The following is a 21,773-nucleotide window of genomic DNA, read 5'->3' on the forward strand; positions in this document are numbered from 1 at the left end:
AAAACCCAATTTTAGCTGTAAGAATTCGTTTTTAACTTTCAACAAGGTTTTTAATTTTTGCTGGTAAGTACTGTGCAGAAATCAAGCATGCTTCTGAATTTGCAGAGAAAATGAAGATGATGTTTAGGTTCAGATGTTCATAAGTTCTTTCAACTGCTGTGAGAGAGACTATTAAGAAAAACAAATATCTCTGTAGGTACAATACAGATCCAGAAACGTCAGCAGCTGGTAACAAAGACACGTGAATTGAAAGATGACCTTTACCAGTGCCAACAAGAACAAGGAGATAAAGTGGGGGTAGGTGTGAGTTTGGCTGGCAGTTTTAGGATTGTTTTTCTCTTAATATGCACATGCACTTTACACAAAGTGAAATTAATTTATTACAGAAATGCATTACATATGTATTGTTACTGTTAAGTATTAAAGCATATTTGGTTTTATTTATATGGTCTTAATAGCAGCCTGGGAATTATCTGGCCATATACACTGTCCCTTTTGTCCCCTTCCCTGTGACACAATGCTTGGTTGTCGTTAATATAAAAATCTATTGTAGATTGATCTTGCAGGTTTTACAGTTTTACTTTTAAAATTCTCAGTGGTTATTCATTTTTGAAATATTTAACTTAGGTTTTCACCTTCAGATAATCCAAAGAGAAGACTGGGGAAGTGCTTTGTTTGGAAGTGCTTTTTAAAAATGAATAATTTATTTTAACATTGCTGATAGCAGTATTTACACATGACACAAGATGTTTAGTTTTTGAGTTTGTCATGGATGCCAAGAGACTGAGAGTATTCTCTTGTGTTAGGATATAGTTACATATATTCTTTCAGCAACGAAGTTGATTTGAGATGAGTTTCAGAATTTGTGCCCCAGTTGCTTAATACACTTACTACTACTAATGCTTACAAATAGTTATGGGTTTGTTTTTGTAACCTGTAAACCCCAGATTGCTGAACCTAAAGAGCATGCACATGTTTTAGTTTCTTTTTAAGATGAATCAATTCAAGTTTCCAGTTTACTACCCTTCAGCTATTTAAATCAGTGAAAGCAAGGGGTGATGACCTCTGGTTGGAAGTGGGAGCCTCTCACATGGTCTTTGTTGCCAAGAGAGTGTTTGTGTTTGTATCTTTGAGATGAATAAACGAGCTCTATTTTTTGCATTGTGCTGCAGCATGTCATTTCATCCAAAATGACAAGCAAACCTTTGAATCTACCTTGGTCTTTTATTTTGCTAGCTAAAATTGTAACAATTCTGATCATTATTTTTGTCTTGTGTTCTTCTTGTTTGCACTAGTCACTCAGGGGAGATCTTGCCACATGTTTGACCTCTACTGAGGTGGAGAAGAAATCCTTTGAATCACAAAAAAAAAGTCTTGCTGCAGAAAATCAGCACTTAAGAGAATCTCTAGAGAAGGAAGAAAAAGCTTTGGTCTCACTTCAGGAAGAACTAAGGAAGCTAAGACAACAAATAAGAAACTTAGAAGACAAAGGTACTAGTACTGAGTCTATTGTCATGGAAAATCAGAAACTAAGGGAACATTTGGAAGAGGAAAAGCAAAGAAACCATAACTTTCGTAGGCAAAAGGAAACACTCTTTGCAGAGGCACAGATGTTAAGAAGAGAACTGGATAAAGAACGTCATATTACAGAAACTCTGAAGAAAGAACTGGAACAGCTAAGTTCTCGTCGAACACCTGACAGTGTTAATGATGATGACACATTAAGAGAAAATCAAGAAATAGAAACTCTGCGAGGAAGACTAGTAGAACTGGAAAAAAAGCTAAATTTTGAGCAACAGCGCTCTGACTTATGGGAGAAGTTGTATGTTGAAGCAAAAGATCAAACTGAAAAACAAGAAATGAACGAAAAGGGACAGAAGAGAGGTGCTAAAGGACAAAGTAAATCTAAAAAGAGATCAAAAGAATCATTTTTTGGCTCAGTTAAAGAAACTTTTGATGTTATGAAAAATTCCGCCAAAGAGTTCGTTAGACACCATAAAGAAAAGATTAAGCAGGCTAAAGAAGCAGTAAAAGAAAAGCTGAAAAAATTCTCTGATTCTGTAAAGTCCACGTTCAGACACTTCAAAGATACCACAAAAACCATCTTGGATGAAAAGGAGAAAAAGTCAAATGAAAAAAAATACGAGGCAAACAGGAAAGCTCGAACTTTTTACCGAGAACAGAACTCTTATGAGAATCTGAAGCACACGCATTACAGGAGACCCAGCATGCCAAAAGATTTCAAAGATGGAAGAAAGCATCCGTTTACAACATTTGAAAAAGATACGGATTCACAGAAATGTCTCAGTGATCCTATGTGTAGTAGAAAACATCAGTTTGACCTAAAGGGCTGTTCTGGTATTTTTGAATGTGCTAATCAAGAATTCATTAGTCTCTTTAACAGAGTATCAGATCCTATTGGAGTGGATGAATTTAATCGGCTAATGAGAAAGTATTTGCAACAAGTTGTACATAACTTCCGTCACTGGAGAGAACTGGAGAATTTCATCAATAAGTTTTTTCATAATGGGTTTTTTATACATGACCAGATGCTGTTCACTGATTTTGTTAATGATGTCAAGGATTACCTGGAAGATATGAAGGAGTACCAAAATAAGAATGAGAAGGTTTTTGATGATTTGGACAAGTACATCTACAGATACTACTTTCAGTATGATAATTCACCCCAATATGGACCCAGGTTTGTTTCCATGTCTCCTGAATTGTTAACAAAATGAAGTAGTTTTCTAAAGACAGCTAGTGTCCTTGTTCTAATAGATGGTACTCTACACACAGAGGTCTGTATTTCTAGCCATAGATATTCATATAGGAAACTCAGTAGAAATGAATTGTGCTTCTAGTACCTCCCAAACTAACATTCTCCTCTGCAGGAAAAAAATAAATATTTAAGGTACTACAGGTCGTGGTTCTACTGCATGTAGTACAATCTAGTTTTTCCACTGAGTCTTTTAGAAAACTGCAAGAATGATTTCTTTAGACTGAACAGCTCTGATAGCTTTTCATTCCATCAGACAGGCAGTCTCACAGAAAGCGTTAACTGTGGCTTTCCTATTGTTCTTGCCTAAACGAGAAGGATTTTAGATATATTTGAGCAGCCTCAAAGCCCTGTTCAGGCAGGTATCTTCCCTTTACCTGCCTTTTCAGGAGTGTAACTACCCACATAGGTTAGAACAGTACTGGGTTAGTCTTTGCCATTTAAGCAGTCTTGCTCTGGGGTAGTCTCAGTTCAGATCGTGAGCTGGCCTAAAATGTTCTCGGACTTGTTGACTTGCTGTCCGTGGCTTGCATTGTTTTGCAATTTAACTTTTTGAAGAAAGTTAAGGAAGCAGCCTTAGTGTATTGTGTGAAATTGCTCTTTCTGGAGTACTTCAGTGTATGTATTTTCTGTGGCGTTTAATGTCATTGCTGTTACCGAATTGGTTATGTAATCTTTTGTGCTAATACTTACTCTGAACAAGTAGGAAAAACACTTATATATAACTTCTTTTGTGCATTATAAATTAGTTGTCCTTGTACATGGATTTACTCTCTGTGCTGGTATTCAACACAATGCATATTGAATATTTTGAGGTGTGCTTCTTCAGTCAGTATTATCTTTTGGATTTGCATTGTTTACTCTATCCTGCATTTATTGCAGCAGGAGGTCTGAATACTTAATTAGTTTGGAGTTAGTAGATGCTACTTGAGGGTAGTACCTTCTCTTAATGAAGGCTGAACCATGAGGATGATAAGTCTAGCATTTACCACGTTGCCTTTTCTAATGTGTAGTTCTGGCAAACTATGACTTGTTTTTATTTATAGTTCAAGTACTTCTTACTAATTTATTATTAAAACTAATTTTAATTACTTATTTTTTGAGGACTTCAGTTTGCAGAAGAACAGAATTTCGAATCAATTTACAAAATCCTCTATGACCCTGAGGATGAACATAGACTTAACTCAGCTTAGCCAAGCCTAGACCGTAGCGACAGAATAACAGCATGCAGTGTAATGGCTCTCAGTGCATCACAGACAGCAATAAGTGAGCAGCAGTGTTCTGTCAGTACCACCCCTCTCTGTATAAATGTTTCTACTGCATGCAGGAGAGCCTCTAAAGTGCCTGTGTCTAGGCAGTAGTCTGTAAAGTTTTCATTATTTTTGTAGAGCAGAATGTAACAGAATAACTGAAAAACAGATGGAGACCTCCATTCAAGCATCACAGTAGGGATACTCAAACAGATGTTCATTTAGCTTTATTCTGCAAAGAATTTCGGGAAACCAGCTGCAGTTTTTATTTTTGGAAATAATTTCTTTAAAATATACCATCTTATTGATGGTTTACAAAACAATTACAACAAAAACCCTGCCTATTTGCTAGCAAGAGAAAGGACTACTTGATACCAATTTTGTTTTCAGCCAACCTCAGCATGTTAAAAGCTGTTCTTGACAATGTAATTGTATTTCAAAATGCTTTTAGAGAAGTGCTTTCCTAAGAGTAGTAACAAGTTTCTGTTTACTCCTTGCAGTCGACCTAAAAGGCCTTCTTTTACACAAACTGAAAATCCCAGACATGAAAAACAAGCTCAGAAGTACCACCACCGTAATAAAAGAGAAGGTAAATGGCATAAACATGGTCGCACTAATGGAAGACACATGGCAAATCTTGAAATAGAATTGGGGCAATTACCCTTTGATCCAAAATACTAAGTAATTTATGGTTTAAAAAAAAAAATTAGACTTAATAATTCACATGTTCTCTGGAAACTAATTGTTTTTCAGCAAAGCAGTGAGATACAAGTTTCTCTAGATAATTTGATTTTTACAAATTCTTGTTAAAAGGCAGGAGTCAATCTTTCTAATTTGCATACTTGGTATTGTTGCTTTAACTGTTCTTTGGAAGCAATGATACTTTGGCTACCAGTGGTATTGTTACAGAAACTAGGCATGCAATGACTTGCGTATGAAAAATATGCTTAATTGCATTCCATTAGTATAGTTCAAGCTTGAGTCATGCATAATGTACCAATAATTAACTTCAGTGTTTGATATACTAACTTCATCTCATCCTTAAAAAAAAACAACAAAAAAAACCAGTCTACATTATGGTAATGTATTTGTTAGTGTTTTGTAATCTTATACTTGCTTCTTGTTTTTTTTTGGGGGGGGGGCTATGAGCCTGTTGAATTGTCAAGAATTTGCTGTGCTGCATTCTAATCAGCTTGCTGATTTAAGCACTTGAAATATTTTGCATATCTGCATATTGTGGAAGAAAAATAAAGAGACAGTGTGGGTAAAAGTCTTTATTTATAAAAAGAAATAAATCTAGCATAGCTGTACAGTTCTATAAATTGGTCCAGTCTTGTCTAATTTCATACTGTTAAAGCAATCACATGGTAGCTTTGGTCTTCTTGATGTTTCTAGTGTTGTAAGGTAGATCAGCACCCCCTTGCCCCCAGTCGTACCGCACTGAAGTTACCTTCAGGAAGAGGTTTATGTGTTTCAAGACAGTTGATATTTATGTGATGAGACTTGCCCACTTGACTTACCCGGTTCAGTCTCACTACTCTCTCCTTTCTGCGGTAAAATATCTTCTCTACTGCTATACAAAACTGAGCTCATTAGTTTATGTCTAGAAACTGATCTTCAGGTATGATTCATTTCAGGCTTTTTCCTGTAGATGTAGATATGGCTTCCAACTCGTCCTTGAGGTACATGAGTGTGAAAGACAGTGGCTGTTTTCTTATAGCCCTTTAAAGCTAGAAATGATGATATTTCCTGTAAATGAACATGTATTAGTTTCCACAGACAAAAAGTGTTTTGAGAGCATCAGAACAGTGTTTCAGAGTCTTCTGGAAACTGTTAATTCAGCTATCCCTGGGAACTTATGTCATTTATTTAGGAAAGGCTGCTAGAGAGAGCTACCCTGTTTGATTCTATATGGAGTGGATCATCACCAGACGTTGTTATTTGAATATATGGCCTTGATAAAGTAATTGAGGGGAAGAGGTACTCTGACACAGAGGCATGTTTGCTTGTCATTGTTGTGTAAGGGTGTATGACTCTGGGAACAGACACTACATTTGTTTTAATATGGCTTGAAGAAAAAGCCATAAAACTTTATGACATGCAGAAGGCACACAGAGCACATGTGAATATTAAGTATGCATCACTGGAATGGTGTCTATACTATATTATGGACTAGGGGGATTCAGTTTTCATGTAAGTGTTTTAAAAAGTTACAGACAAGAGTTTTTAAACCTTCTATAGCTCAATTTCTCCTGTAACTTGACCTCAAAACTAGTTTGCTTCATCTTACAGTTACCATACCTGTTCTAGCACACTGAAGAAAATCAAATGACTGGGTAATAGCGTATCATTGTAAAACTCCTTATTAAGCCAGCCAAGTGGATTAGAGTAAAATAGATCTGCTTCATCAACATAGTTTTCATTTCCAGTTAGGTCTGGGGGACATTGAAGGAATCTCATTTTTAGAGGACAGTGAACATGGCTAGGATGAAAAACAAAACATACTTCAGGATGAACTGATCAAGACCCAAGATTTGAAATGATTCATCACCTAGATACCTCAGTTTAAAAACAAAAAAAAAAGAAAAGAAAAAAGATTATATTTCTTTACTCCAATGTCGTGTTTTCTTCACTTAATGTGTTTTATACAAAAGCAGAAGTAGAGAAAGTGGATTTAGCTCCAAGCTACTGTGAATGCTTTTAGCAGTTCACAGAAAGCAGATTTATCTCAATACAAATATAATCTGCATAACATCGTATTCTTAAATAAAAAGCACTTTTCCCCCATCAGCTCTGTGGTTTTTATCTGTTTGCTTACCGGGATGTATTGCAAGCTTTTTGGAATGGTGAATTCAGCCACTGTATGTTATTAATTACCTTTCCTTACCTTCCAGCAGCAGAAGTAAAGGTAAATAATACATTTTAACTATAGCAATGCATCTTAGTTACTATAATTAAGCTGTCTGAATTATTGTCAGAAGTCCTAAGACTACTGTATAGCCTCATACCAAACTCTTACAAAAACTGAGTAAAAATCAGCTCCTGAGTCTTATTCTGTGTTCTAAGCATTTAGCTTATTTTTCCTATTCATTCTGTGCTAGCTTTATGAAAAACAAACTTCCTATATACATTTATCCACCTCAATCAAGTTTTTGATTTTTTTTAACTGATTTCTGCTGAAATATCTAGATTTTAATATAATACACTGATAGCTATTTTATTACCTGTAAAATGGGGTAGAGTGGCATGGCATCATGATGAAGACAAAAGGTTGTGACTGGTAAGGGCTGTTACAAAGTTGCTGTATGTGATTCATAACTTCAAGAGAGCCTCTCTGGTGAATCAAGCCTGTATACAGGGCTGGGATTAAATTTGATAAAAGCAAGAAGCTTGCTGCAGACTTCTTCCATGCTTTTAGGTGTTTCAGAGAATATCCTAGAGAAACAATTAAGTTTTAGATAAGCAAATAGTTAAAGTTTCACGTAGTACTTTCGGAAACTATTAGTCATTTGCAAACAGTACCTTGCTTTGAGGTATTTTAATGCACTTCAGTCTTTACTGTTTGAATGGAAATTCAAAGATTAGACTTTGCCCTTACTGTTGGATTTAACAGTGTAAATGTTAAGTCTCTACCTGTTCTTTGGAAGAAAAATTTCAAACCCAATGTTTTATCTCGCTGGAGTTTAGTTTTAATTTCTTGTGAGGAAATGAGTCCATTCAGTAGCTGGGATGAATGGTGAGTGGTGACTTACTGATGTGTACGTGTTCAGGTAGAGCCGGAATAAACAGTAATGACCTGCTGTGGTATGGCTGTGCTATTCTTTATCTCCAACATGCTGAAAGCTACAATGTTCCCTTCAAATGTTTGGTATGATCTTTGCTGTTACTTGTTCTTGAGCTACCATCCTCATAAATGCTTATTCCTTCATCTCCCATCCCTGCCCTCTCACTCGTTTAATAATCTAGTAATAGGAGGAAGAGACATTTCTCATGATAGCAGATATGTGATAGAAATCTTTTATACAGCCCCACTCTGTGACAACCTTTACTGAATGAAAATATACAGCAGGCCTGTTTCACAACTCACTGGTGTGGAACAAGCAATTTAAGTAAGTCTCCAGTTGGCCCATGTTCTAACAAACTGCAGATCTTTGTCTCAGATGAAAATGAAGTCCAGTAATTAGCCTGTGATTTAAACATGAGTGGAAATAGCCCATTATAGGCATTTTAAAATGCTTTTGTGAAACACCTTTACCTCAAGTATGCTTAGAAAGGACTTCAAAATTAATATACCTTTTCCTGGTTTTATTTATAATGTTTTGAGCAACTTAAAGACCTCTTTGCAATCTCTGTTTTCAGAAATATCTTCTGTCATTTTTTTCTTCACCCAAGTATCCAGACAGATCATACTTAGCTCTTGATAATTTAAGAAAATAACCTCATTCCCTCATGGATGTGAAAGTTTAGAGAGAGTAAAAGTAGTGGTCTGACAGGAGATTTTCCTGCACATAGGGTAGAACTGGTTCATCTTAAATCTTCTTCTCAACTGAGCACTGAACTAAGCCAAGACATGATCTGTTTGATCCTTGCCAGCAACAAAATCATGAAACTAAGATTTACTTCTGTTCGGATGAGCAAAATATAGGTTAAATTACAATTTTCACTGATTCTCCTGTTTTGAACTTGACTTAAATTGAAAGCTATCCAGCTTCATGTTCTAGAAATTTTAATCTTTCCTTTGTAACTTCCCAGCAGATTAAGATTTTACTACAGTTCTACTACTTGTAGGAAATACTTTTATCCACACTGAAGATTCTTACATATTTCAGCCTCTTGCTGTTATTTATCCTTTTTTTTTTCTGTCTCTAAGAAAAATTTAGGCTCATTTTAAGAATCCTAAATTCCAATACCTCCATTCGCTATTACCAGCCTGTCTTTAGGTAAAAGTTATTTTCAGGGAAGGTTGCAAGACATTTAAAACCAAGTGCTTACCACAAAAAAACATGCAAAATGGCAGTACTGGATAGATGAACCTGAATTCTTTATGGCTCAGTGTGCTGTAATAAAACAGATAGGGTACTATAGAAAGTTGAACGCATCCATTCTGTTGACAAAATAATGTTTAGAGCATGGAGGACTAGAAGAAGAGCACTTAAACATATGAAAAAGCATTTGACATGTTATCAATTTAGAGTAAAAAATGCAAACTATCACTTTTTAAGAACCTAATGAGAACAATGAAATTAAAGTTATTTGATCACTTTAAACCAAGCACTAATAAAAGCGTCTGGCTACTGTGCTACAGCAATTAAACTGTCTAAGAATGCTAGATATGATACCTTAGCTAGTACTTTACCTATTAGTTTTTTGTATTAAAAACAAAGCAAGAGAAAGAGTGGATGGTGAGCTAAGATTATGTACACGTTTGTATCTAACAAAGTAACATTCAGTACTGCTAATATAACTTTGCACCATTTCCCATCTCAGCATTTGATTTGGGGTGGTTTTTTGAGGGGTGGGGAAGAGGTGAAATTACTGCAGAACTTGGTCATGGGAACCAGACAAGTTCTTAGAAGACTAGGGGAGTTGAGAAGGGCTGAAAGGCAATAGAGCTACATTCAGCTTGGACCTGGACTGAGAGATTACATTTATGGCCTTGCTGCTGTTTTGCTGTATTCTGTTACTATTACAGTCTGATACAGTTTACTATTAAGTATGTACTAATTTGCATATATTTGCCTCTTTTGCTTAATCTACAGTCATCAGATGACTAGTAAATGAAGAAAGTATTCTAAGTTGAAGAACCTCTTACCTTATTGGGGATGTATTATAAAAACAAATGATACAGCATTTTCATAGTGAACTCAGTTTTCTGACTAGTTCTGTTCTTGCTTAAACACCTCCAGGATGATTCAGAGGTTGATGGTTGTTTTCCATTGAATTTCTTGCCAAATTATTTTAGTACTTCTGAATCTAATTGTTTTTAAATATAAATGTATGCTAATGATACAAGTAGTAATATTACATACAATTCTAGAAAACATTGCAATAATTGACTCTATTTCTACATGTATTAGAATAATTTTAGGTTTTCTGTCATTTAACCTGAATACCATCCTTTTTCATTCTAGAGAGGACAAGCTTTGATGAAAAGAATGCAAACGGTGAAAGACAGTAATTATGCTTAGGAGAAATTACCTGTATACTAGCACTGTCCAAATCACTGCCCCTAGAAAGATGCGATACCGTTTTGGTGCCATCACACAGCCATGAATAAAGAAAGGCAGATGGGTACCCAAGATAACCGGTAGTCCTTGAGTGAAGTACCAGTGCCAGGGATGAGAACCATAAAACGTTCCCAAATTCTGTAGCACGTTGAATTTCAAGAAGTTCAGCTGAACCAGTATCCACTGGGATGTTTAGGGGAGGGCAAAAAAAAGGGGTAAGTAAAAATCCAAATTGAAAGCCAGCATCTAAACTGAATTAAACAGTCACTAGCCATAAGTAGATTCCTTTGTACATGTGTCTTTTCTACTAAGTCATCACAAGATTCCTATTTCTAGCAGTTGTTATACACAAGCTTGTAAGTTGTATAGCATACTGATAACAGCTGTTGATTTACTTAGAGCTGAGTTGAATTAAATCTATCATTTAAAATAACTAAGAAGTCAGTGTTCAAGGATTCATGACTTCAAGTATACAGAAGATAGACCAGACACAGTCGCAGATAATGGGAGTTACAGAAATCCAATACATTTTATAAATGGTTTTTAAAAAAAAGTCTTATAAACTGAGTTTAAAGCAGCCTACCTCGCCAAAAAATACACGGTCAATTATTAAAGAGGTTCCCAATGTGACCAATCTGCAAAAAAAAGAAAATTTGATTGCACTGCTATTACCTGCATTGCTTACGCATCAGGTTGTACTCTTCTCCAAACTGTTGTCAAAACTCCCTCAGTAGTTACTCCTAAACTCTTTTAGGACTATCCGTGCTTGTGGCCATTTTAGAGTGGCCAGTTGTCATTGTCCAATACCCTTGGTACAATCCCAGGTTAATCTAAAATGCTGATGGCATCTCATCGTGATGATATCTCTGTGTAACTTTTTGCAGCGTGTAAACTCACTTCAAAGACACATGTCCCTTCTTTAAACTTTTGCAAAAGGACTTTTTTTTGCATTGGTCTTCAACACCAAGTCAGTTTTTTTGAGCCTCCTGTCTCTGCTACAGTATGTAGTGGTAAGATCAACCTTCAGATACAGCTGTGAACAGTCAGAGTGTAAATTCAGGAGGAACGTACCCAATTGGAATGCAGTTGTGCAGGATGAGGTCTGCTTTCCTCTGTTCTTGCAAAAAATGACTGAAGACCAAAGGTATCCATGGGATAGCAGCAGTGGGACGAATAACAATTGCAAGTGCTATCAAATTTAAATATTTCCATCTCGAAGGAACAGAAAAACAAACAAAAAAGAAAGCTTACCAAAAGGTTTGATCGATCATCCTGCAGTCAGTGAAACTTAGCAATAGAAGTATTGTCCTGTCTCTGACCAAGAGTTCACTGTGCTGCTGGTAACTTTGATTCTCTGAATGCAGATACTTTGTTTTGCTTGGAAGGCTGCCAGATACACAACTGCCATATTAGGACTGGAGTTGCTAACTAGGAGCACATAGTTGTTTTAAAATAGATAGCCGGTAAAGAATGGTGTGACCGCATTCATTTACTGTTGCACTTAAACAAGTGCTACCTTTTCTCAAGTTCAATTCCTCTAAAGCTTATTGTTTTCTGAGAAGTGATACTTTGTGTAAGGGAACTGGGGAACAGTCATTTTGTATAGCAGCAATATCAGAACTTCAAAACAAATCTTAGAGAAAATACCACAATTGCTGTCTCATCCACGATCTAGAGCACTTGATACAGAAATGAGATGGCTTTGTTTGCTTTAAATTTTAAGATATAAATCAGCATTTGAACTGGTATCTGTTCTACTCCCAAGCTGAAGATTACCAGTACTGTTCATAGAAAGTTTCTTACCTGCTCCCCATCTTGGAACCTTTTATCGGATAGTAGTAAAGAGCGAAAATGGTGAGAAGAGTTTCCATGGTGTTTGTTAGAGTTCTGGTACACGTATACCATGTAAACCAGGAACACAGCTGACAGAAGTACTGAAAACAGTTATGACGAGAGGATGCACAGGGAGAAATGTTAAACAAGTTCTGTAGCTTTAAATAAAAATGGTAACTCTTTGAGGCATGACTTAGTATCGTTTTGCCATGCTTACACTGCAGCCACATTAATTAATATGCATAATTTGTTTTTAAACAGCTGAGACTTACCACATACTTTGCTGTTTCTGCATTTTCGAGGTGTTTCACTAGTAAATAAAGCTTCACATCAGCAAAAGCTGCCAGAACTGCTTGTACCAGTCTAGGGACCCATATCTACATAAGTAAAGACAGAACTTCATATTTGCAATGAATTCAAGGAGAGAATTACTGCACTAGTGAATGGCTGCTCAGACACCAAACTAGTAAGTGAATTAGAGAATGTTCTCTATAACATCTTATGATTCAAAAGAAAACAACAACAGAATGATCCTGTGGTAAGACAAATATTTCTGCCAGAACCAAGAAAGTAGAACAAATTCCACTGAAAGCGTTCATGACTTCAAAGTAAAATTTAGAAAATTGTTTGTCGTTAATCTCCAACAGCAGTCAAAAGGAGCTGTTGTTACTGAGTTCACTGCAGTACGTACGATTAAACACTGGCAAACTGAACAACAGTGCAGTTATGATCTAACATCAAAGTGTCAGTGTGGAATCTGAGGAGAGTGGGGCTGCAGAGATGGATGTGCTGCAGTTGCTGGCAGCAGGGCCGGGACTGCAGAGTTAGCTATGAGTTCTGCGCTCATGTAAAACACTAACTTTGGAGAGACTTCTCATTTGAAGTCTGTGCTTGTGCACCGTTAATTGCCAGAACGGGGCTTTATGTTCTACCCAGGCAGTAACAGAAATACACTGAAATCGAGCACGCTGCCTTTACGCTAGGCTTCAGCAGCAGATGCACTGTGACTCGTTATACGTACCAGCAGCTGGACGTCATCCTTACCCAGCAGCTGCAGAGCTTTATAGATGCAGGCAAAGAGCAGCGGGTAGGGGTAGCCCCGCAGGCCGTGCGCCCACTCCCACGTCAGGTGCCCATAATTGCTGCAGTTAAGGCCGTTTCACTAAGGAGGAGCCGGGCCGCTTCCGCGGGCAGCGCGGGGCTGGCAGGGGGCAGGCGGTAAAGGATATCCGAAGACCACGCGGTGCGCCACTTCCAGCGACTGCCAGTACTCGTCCGGGACGAAGCTGGTGCGCACCAGCGCGCAGTTCAGCGCCCGCGCGGCCACGGCCAGGGCGGTCAGAGCCGCAGTCCCGCCAGCAGCGCCTGCGGAAGCGAAGCCCGCGGGTGAGGGGCCCCTTCCGAGGCCGTCCCGTCCCGTCCCGTCCCCTCCCTCTCGCTTACCGGCGCCCGGCTGCGCGGCGGCTCCGCCTGCGGCTCCGTACAGCACCGACCTACGCTTGCGAAGCCGCACCGGCTCCGGGCGCCGGGCCCGCGCCAGCAGTCCTCCGGCCGCCTCCATCGCGGGGCGGGGCCGGGCGGAGGCGCACGCGCGGTCCCGCCTCCCGCACTTCCTTCCGGTCACTCTGGCGGGCGGGCGCTCCCCGCTCCGTGGTGTTCCCGTCCTTCAGGTGAGGGGCGCCGCGCGGGAGCGCCGCGCGCGTTCTGTCTCGCGCGGGGCCGGGGTGCCTCACGCGTGTGTCTGTGTGTGCGGTGCAGGTGCTGCCCCGCCCGGCGGCATGAGGGGGCGGCCGCCGCTGCCGCACGTAGCCGTGGCCGTGGCGCTCGGCGTGGCCAGCGGGCTGTACATCTACCGGCCCGTCTTCCAGCCGTCCGCGCCCCAGGAGCCCCAGCAGAACCCGCCCGGGCCGACGACGGACGCCGCGCCCGAGAAGAAGCCCTGAGGGAGCCGCGTCCCGCCCCGAGGAGCCGGTGCTGCCCACTGAGGAGACGGCGCGTGGCGCTCCCGCTTCCCCGCGCCGGGCGGGTCCCCGGGGCCGCCCCGCAGCGCTCCGCCCGCGGGAGGGGACAGCGCGCGGTGCCGTCCCGCGGGGACTTTGTGTTGTCATGTGCATAAAGCTCTGAGTGCTCCGAGGTACGCGTTCGTGTCTAAGTAACCGTCAGGGAACTGGAAAAAGAAGGTCATCGTCGTGCAGTTACACCTGGTGCCTTTGTGGGTTTCCCCTGTCCCGATCCTCCCGCGCCGTAAGCGCCATTTTTGTCCCTTAATCCCTGAGTTCTGCTGGGAGTGCGGCTGTACTGGCGGTGGGTCAGGGGCCCACACCTGGCTGCGGCTTGTGCTCCCGTGTATAAACATATGTACACACGGGGATCCCACATGTGCGCACAGTTCTCAGTCCTCTCCTACATTTAATGAGAAGAAAAGAGCTGCTTTGGGTGCTGTTGTGAGGCCTCGTGTGGCTGCTGGGGGCAGCGCCTTGGTGAGTGGCTTGGTGTCAGGGTTGGAACGCGTCTGAAAAGGAATCCAAAGCTACTGCTCTGGGAGGAACTTTTTTTCAGGTGTTGGTGTTGATGGCGGCCTCTGGACATCCTGAGGGAAGAAATCATCTCCCTGGGTATGCTTTTATCTGAGTCCAGGAGCGGTGTGGCAGTGGGAGGCTGTGGGTGGGCCTCATGGAAGTGGGGATGAGAGGACAGCAGGAATCCGGACGGCTTGGGTTGATGAGGACCTTAAAGCCCATCCAGTTCCGACCCGTGCTGGGTGCCCCCACCAGACCAGGCTGCCCAGTGCCCACCCAGCCTGGCCTTGGGCACCTCCAGGGATGGGGCACCCACAGCTCTGGCCAGCAGTCCCTGGGCCTCAGCACCCTCTGAGTAAAGGATTTCCTCCTAACATCTAATCTGAATCTCCCCTCTTTTAGTTTAAAGCCATCCGCCCTTGTCCTATCACTATCAGACCATGTAAAAAGTCGCTCTCCCTCCTGCTTTATACGCTCCTTTCAAGTACTGGAAGGTCCCACCGAGGTCTCCCCAGAGCCTTCACTTCTCCAAGCTAAATGAGCTCAGTTCTCGATCTATCTTCTTAAGAGGTGCTCCAGCCCTCTGATCGTCCCCGTGGTGGTCCTCGGGACCGGCTCCAGCAGCTCCACATCCCTCCTGTGCTGGAGGCACGGTGCAAAATCATGGTAAATTCCGCCTGGCTGCGAGGGATGGCCATAAAGCAGCGATATCGACTAACGCAGAGGTGCTGAGGTAACCCCAGCAACTCGCGTGTGAGGGGAGTCCCTGCTGGAAGCGAGGGGCCCGGCGGGCAGCGGCGCGGTGCCGGCTCAGCCGTGTCCCCTGGCGCTAAGCCCGGGGGAGGGGGCGGCCGGGGCGGTGCTGGCGCCGCCGCTGCCCCACGTCCGGGCGGGGCCGCTCGGGGCCTGCCCCTGCCCCACGGGAAGTGATGTTGCTCCGGCGGAAAACGCGCCCTTACCGCCCGACCGGGCAGGTGCGGAGCGACGCGGCGCTGCCGGAGGTACGGGGCGGCGGGGCCGGGGGGAGCGGCTCCGCTGCGGGACCCGTCCGGAAACGATCTCGGTGCGAGTGGTGTGGGCGAGGGTCTCGAACTGGGGGGGGGGAGAAAGGTGATTTCCGTGCGCTTCCGAAGCCGGCAAACGGATGGGTGCGACAGAGCGGCCTCAGCGCTGCGAGAATCACGTTCCCTCTCTCGGGCTGCGTGTGAGCCCCGCTCCCGAGCCGCACGTCGGGTCGTTGCGTGGCGTCCGCGAGCGTCAGGGAGAAAGAAGCGCGGCCGCGGCTGTGCGCTGCCCGCGGGGCCCCGCTGCGGGCACGGCTGCGGCGCTCGGGCCCCGCTGCGCAGCAGCTGCCAGCACGCAGGCTTCTCGCGGCCCGAGGCACGCACTTGTAAAAGTGGTGCAGTGGAGGGGCGGTGCGTGTCTGTATGCGGGGCCTTTGCGAACGGGAAGTTGTTGAGGGAGCGACGTAAGCGTGTTTCATCTGTTTAGCTGTAACAGCCTTGCGTTAGAGGATCGGCACATCTGCTGCTTCTGTTCGAGCTGAAGGGTGCAGGAGGCTGTCTGGGCCTGATTTGCAATGCTTGGGGGAAATGCTTTGATGGTCTGAGATCTAAGGAAAGCTAAATCCATCAGGAAAGCTCAGTTTTTCTAGCTCTGTAAGCAGCTAGATCGTATTCCAGTATAAGTGATGGTTTTTATGCTACTGGCAGAAGATAAAGGCCATGCTGAGGACTGCCAGAAACACCCTCCCTCGGGTTTTGTCTCTCAGGTGGATTTGGAGCTTTTTGATTGCCAGTAGTTTCCATAGTGATTAGCATTTACAAGTTTTTCTTCAGACGCATGCTTGGAGCGAGGAATTCTACTGAGCATTACTGGATAGGTGATCTTTCTCTGTATATTCTGTTTTTATTGAAGGTCTATAAAATGCTTATTGATTTTTGTGCGTAAAACATACTGAGAGCACTGAGCGATTTCTAAGATCTGACCTGTGTGCCTTTTCTTGGAAGTGATTTCCTACATGAAGTTGTCATCTCAGTCCCTGCTTCTTTTCATGGTCATAGAATATTTAGTTGCTGTTTGAAGTGTTTTCCAGCCAGGAAAAAGCATATAACACAATATACATTTCAGATGCTGACGCAGACGCGTAGGAGTAGTAATTGTGATTTTAAGCGGATGTCTCTAAAGCATCTTTGAAAAGGTGGAATAAAAAACAGCATGTTCCCGTGTTTCTGGTTCAGGGTTCTGATTTTACACTTCCTTAACTTGTTCCAGAAGGAGTTGGGTGGGGGCTGGCGCTACAGCGTACAGTGGTGTTTGTACAGCTAGTAACATTTCTCATCCGTGACCAGATATCTAAAACCAGAATGTAAGTTTGTTTTCATCTCTATCGTTACACGTAATTTTATCGCTTGACTGCATATTTCCTTTCAAAGAGAAGATTAGTGAGATAACAAAGTTTTTCAGTAGCTTTTGGCATTTACAGGAACGAGTGTTATGAGCAGTAATCCTCGTGCGTCACCTTTGGATTCCCGGCTGCTCCTTCGCTGCCAGGTGCCCGCTGTGCTGTGTGGCGGCCGTCGGTCCATTGCTCAGTGGTCAGAGTGGCCTGGGGCCCGTGCACCCACTCTGTGCCCAGGAGCTGTCCCTGGTGGGCAGCAGAGGGCTGCGAAGTTTGTTTAGAAGCAGGCACCGTGGGCACTGGGGATGGAATGTAAGGAGCGGTAGCTCTTTTCTCCCCTGTTACTTTATGGTTCAGCAAATACATTTTAAAGACAACTTGTTGTAATCATTAAACTTGTTTAAATAGTTAATCCAAACACTCCTGTATGTTAAAGCTTTATTATGATACTCCACACACGGTCTGATTCAGAGGATACTGAAATTTGCTCTTATTTCTGTGATTTCAAAGGGCTACCCACATGTTTGTAGCCAAACATTTGCTAGTCTGGGTATGTCAAGTACTCAAGAACTTGCTTTCATGCCTGTGTGTTGCAGAGGCCGCCTGTGTACTGTTGTGTTTATGGAACTGACTTCTGACACATCTGAAAAGCTGTTTGGGTACAGCATGATTTAAGAGATAGTTATTAAAAAAGCAGCTCATTACAGAGCAAAAACTTTTTTTTTTTTGTCTTTATACAAATATATTCCCAGCTTGTCTTCCTATGGGAACAGCATCTGATTATGAGATTTCTTTCTCTGATTTCTTTTTTTGTCTTTCTAGTCTGAAAACTGCATCCCTGTCAGGAGTCAGGGCGAACTCGTACCACATTAAATCGGCTGTGATCAGACGCTTTTATCTCCACTGGAGGTAAAGCCATGATGAATTAGGAGTCTTAGCCTCTAATTTCTTTACTGGAGTACCCTTACATTGTTTTCTTTTCATAAGTAATACAACAGAATTTGCTTCTGTTTGCTGTAATAAGTAGTCTCAATGTCTCTGATTTATTCCCTGATATAATAAACTTTGAAGATTAAATTCTGGCATACATATAAATTAAAATATGACATATAACCAGCATAATTTTTTCCTGTGATGTTGCTGTGGCTTCAAGGAACTGAATACAGTCTGATATGTGTAGGAGAGTTTTGCATGATCCCAAATGTTGGAATCCTGTTCATGTACTGGCCAGCACTTTGGAGCTGACCTGGCAAATATTTTGAATTACTAAAGAAAAAAAACCATATATCACTGCTTTTATGGCTCTAAGATAACATTAAGATGTAAACCAAAGCATTGCTATCTTCCCATTTCTCCTAGCTGTTCCCCTTCCCTATGGCTGATACTCTCACTCGAGAAGTGGGTGAGGTGAACCACAGCAGAAGAGGGCCCTTCTGGAAGGCAGCGTGCAGACTGCTGGGGAGGTAGGGAAGGGGCAGGAAATAACAGTGAGGATAGGAGCTGAGCAGGAGCACAACTTTCCTAGAAATTTGTGGTTTGCAGTGGAAAAGGGAGCTGGTAGATACGAGAGCAGGCTTTTGAAATGAAAGTTGAATTTGTGGGTGCTTGCAAATAGGATTTTGAAACTCACTCTAAACTTCTGCAGTGATTCTTTATGTAAAGCAGGTACATAAATGAAAGGACTGTGAGGACTCTATGTAGCTGTATTTAGATCAGGTAGTGCAGAGAACAAATGTGAATCAGTTAAGCTGAACCATGGGTAAAAGCATCAAAGCAACTTTCAAAACTATTGATGTAGACTTGCAAAACATTGAAAATCCTTTCTAGGAAAACTGTAGTGCACATTCCTTTCATTGGTACAACAGATTCCTATAAAGCTACTACATTTTTTAAATTAAAAAATACACTTAGCCATCAGCCCTTCTGATATGTAGATAAAGATCACTGATCTCAAATGAAACTTGTAGCTCTTCAGGATGAAGCGGTTAGTACGTTTTATTCTTGAAGAGACTCTGGTTGCCCTTGGAAGTTAGCCATCTGGTGTCACTACCAGAGGAGGCTGTTTTTTAAGAAGCTGTTTCCTGTTTAAAAAGCTGTTGCCCTTAAACATACTGATACTTTATCTCCTGCAGTGCTGAAAGGAAGCTCAGAAACGATCACAAGTAGCTGCCTAGATTGCCTTGCAGTTGAAACAGAGGAACATGAGTGTTTTGCTTCAAAATGTGGTATTACAGAATATTTAGCCCATGTGCCTTTTGGCTTGCAGGAGGGCCTGCGTGACCTGCTTTCGTTTTGCTTGCTGAAGGCGTGTTTCGTGACTTGATGCTGACAAACTTCAGTTGTGTCATGGTTTTATGATTTTCGGTTATTGGTATTCCACATCATAACATCATGTAGTGGATGTACCTAGTTCTCAGAAGAGAAGGACTACTACATTCCCCACGGTACTTTGCTCCTTTGTTACCATTTTCCAGCCGGAGGGAAAAGATAGAAGCTCGCAGTATAAGAACTTGCAGATCACGAGACCTCGTCCCTTTTTCCGCCGTCTCTCGTCTTGGCAGCACCTCGCTCTCCAGCCGTCTTATCGTCGGTAGTAGAGTAAGGCCTACCTTGATTTTGGGACATTCTCTCTCTCTGTGTTGGATTTATCAGCTTAAATTGTAATTATATTGTATTATAGTGTGTTGTTTTGCATTCCGATATTTTATTTAGTAAATTAGTTTGTTTCTCCTCAGATTGTTGCCGCTGTTCTTTGCTCTCAGGGCCATCTCCCTACCCTTTTCCCCTTTCCCCTTTTCCCAGGACGTGGGCCCTTGGGTCCCCCGTCCCCTTTGTCACGGAATCGGGCCTAACGCCCGTAAACCGTTGACAAGCTGTTACTTTTCTGATACGAAAACAGATCTTCTGAGAATGAGTTGCCTTTTCTTTCTTTTCATTCTTGGTGGGTTCTTGATGCAAGGAGAGTAGTAGTTCTTCAGTATAAAGGATTTTGTCCCCTCCTTTCAGGTCTGTTTAGTTCCATCCTCAGATATTGGCGTGTTGCTGTGTTAATGGGCTGCTATGGCAGTAAGTTAGTAGGAGGCCTGGAGCACGTGTCCTGTGAAGACAGTCTGAAGGAGCTTGGCTTGTTCAGTCTGGAGAAGACAAGGCGTCTGGGAGACCTCATTGTGACCTTCCAGTATTTAAGGGGAGATTATAAAGAGAAGGGAAATCAACTTTTTACACAGGTAGATAGGAATAGGACAAGAGGGAATGGATTTAAGCTAAAGGAGAGGAGATTTAGATTAGATGTCAAGGGGAAGTTTTTTACGGAGAGAGTGGTGAGGCTCTGACACAGGCTGCCCAGAAAGGCTGTGGATGCCCCGTCCCTGCAGGTGTTTGAGGCCGGGTTGGATGGGGCCCTGGGCAGCCTGATCTGGTGCTGATCTACCAGTTGGCATCCCTGCCCGTGGCACAGGTTTGGAACTAGATGATCTTTGAGGTCCCTTGCAACCCAAGCCATTCTGTGATTCTAAGTGGCACATGACAGCAGGTCACCTTTCCATCGCAGCTCATCCCGCCAGCTCCTCTCATTTTTTCCAGTGTCTTTTCGTGAGAAGTGGCCTTTCTTCCAAGGATAGGACTGACATTCTTTTTACAGTTTTAGCAATCTGCCCATACCAATTCACATGTTCTTATTTTTCCCTTTTTCTCCCCTCTTTTTTTCTGAATTTTTGTGGGATATTGATCTCCCTCTGAAATAATTACTGTTAGCATCTGATCTGTCTCTTCTTGAGGTTTGCCAGCATATATGCAGTGCCAGCATATGTGTCCTGGTGGCTGTTTTTCCTCCTTTTGCATTTGTTAAAATTTCCTCTTTGATTCCAGGAGAAATTTTGTGACACAGATAAGATTTGTGGATGCTAATGAGTGCCATTACCCTGCGCTGCCTGCTGGTTGTTCTCATTCTGCAGTCTGACAGGGCTGTTCAGGAGCATCTGCTGTATGTGCGTGTGAAGGCTGTGCTGTGGCTGTCGGTAAAAGCATGCTGAGCTTTTAATGTGTGTTGGAAACAGCCATTAACCATTCAGAGTGCTGAAGAACAGATCCCGGCAGAATCTGGGGCCAGGGAAACAGGCCAGTTGACACTGCTGTTGGGCAAGTTTGCAGCTTTTGGCTTTGGAAACACAGAAGAATCATCTGTAGGATCATCTCTTGCTAGATCCTTTTACCCCCGTTTCTATTTCCAGTGGCAGATGCTCAAATTCCTGTGGGAACTGTGGTCACACGGGTAACAATTCAGCATTTTCTTCTTGGGGAAGCACTTGCTAGGGACTGCCTGGACACTTGTAGCATTTCTTAAGAGTATAGAATGTACAAAAGCAAATTTTCTTATGCTCGGGATGAACAATGCTCCATGCTGTCCTGCATTAAATTTTCCTCCAGCTTCCTCCTGTGTTCCTAGACCTGTGTAGCATAGATCATTTTTACAAGAGGGCTGTTAATTCCAGGCATTTGGATTGTCTTTTCCATACAACCTGTTCATAGCTCTTGTTCAAAAAAACCCCCAACAACAAAAGAAAAAAAAACACACACACACACACAAAAAAAACCGGCAGGAAGATTTATTAAGCAAACAGCTGGCCATTCCTCTGTAGAGCTCAGGCTTCAAAACAGCTTTCCACAGCTGCAGGATGCTTTGAACCCCTCACCCCATCCCTTGTAAGCCCCCAGGCCAGGATGGCAGTGTGAGGAGGGCTCACTTGGGGTTGTTCCTGGCACCCCCCC

The 21,773-nt window shown here is 42.4% G+C and overlaps 3 protein-coding genes across 12 annotated transcripts in view; 2 read left to right on the forward strand and 1 right to left on the reverse strand.

Annotated features, from left to right (window-relative positions):
- The window catches only part of CCPG1 (cell cycle progression 1), a 19,637-nt gene extending 14,289 nt beyond the window's left edge, over positions 1-5,348 (forward strand). For all 3 annotated transcript variants that reach the window (XM_021407185.1, XM_021407187.1, XM_021407186.1), the window contains 3 exons: positions 197-297; positions 1,296-2,701; positions 4,527-5,348. In XM_021407185.1, the coding sequence (XP_021262860.1) occupies positions 197-297; positions 1,296-2,701; positions 4,527-4,707 (1,688 nt within the window). In that variant the 3' untranslated portion in view covers positions 4,708-5,348. The remainder of the gene's footprint in view (positions 1-196; positions 298-1,295; positions 2,702-4,526) is intronic.
- PIGB (phosphatidylinositol glycan anchor biosynthesis class B) lies at positions 5,286-13,685 on the reverse strand. The gene is made up of 12 exons (XM_021407188.1): positions 13,530-13,685; positions 13,316-13,451; positions 13,108-13,225; positions 12,359-12,463; positions 12,057-12,187; positions 11,325-11,465; positions 10,837-10,888; positions 10,225-10,436; positions 9,019-9,083; positions 7,251-7,461; positions 6,328-6,508; positions 5,286-5,775 (listed from the first exon to the last, which is right to left on the reverse strand). Exons 1-12 carry the CDS (start codon positions 13,645-13,647, stop codon positions 5,644-5,646), a joined length of 1,602 nt encoding a protein of 533 aa, XP_021262863.1. The 5' UTR covers positions 13,648-13,685; the 3' UTR covers positions 5,286-5,643.
- RAB27A (RAB27A, member RAS oncogene family) overlaps positions 13,733-21,773 on the forward strand; it is a 31,977-nt gene continuing 23,936 nt past the window's right edge. For 2 of the 8 annotated variants that reach the window (XM_021407197.1, XM_021407196.1), the window contains exon 1: positions 15,476-15,606. The gene's annotated coding sequence lies outside the window, so the exon portion shown is untranslated. Of the gene's footprint in view, positions 13,757-15,475; positions 15,669-21,773 lie in introns of those variants that run through there. The other 6 variants (XM_021407200.1, XM_021407198.1, XM_021407204.1 and 3 more) reach the window with 5 other exon arrangements.

Source organism: Numida meleagris, chromosome 9 (assembly GCF_002078875.1).
Source record: "Numida meleagris isolate 19003 breed g44 Domestic line chromosome 9, NumMel1.0, whole genome shotgun sequence".
Taxonomy (NCBI): Eukaryota; Metazoa; Chordata; class Aves; order Galliformes; family Numididae; genus Numida; species Numida meleagris.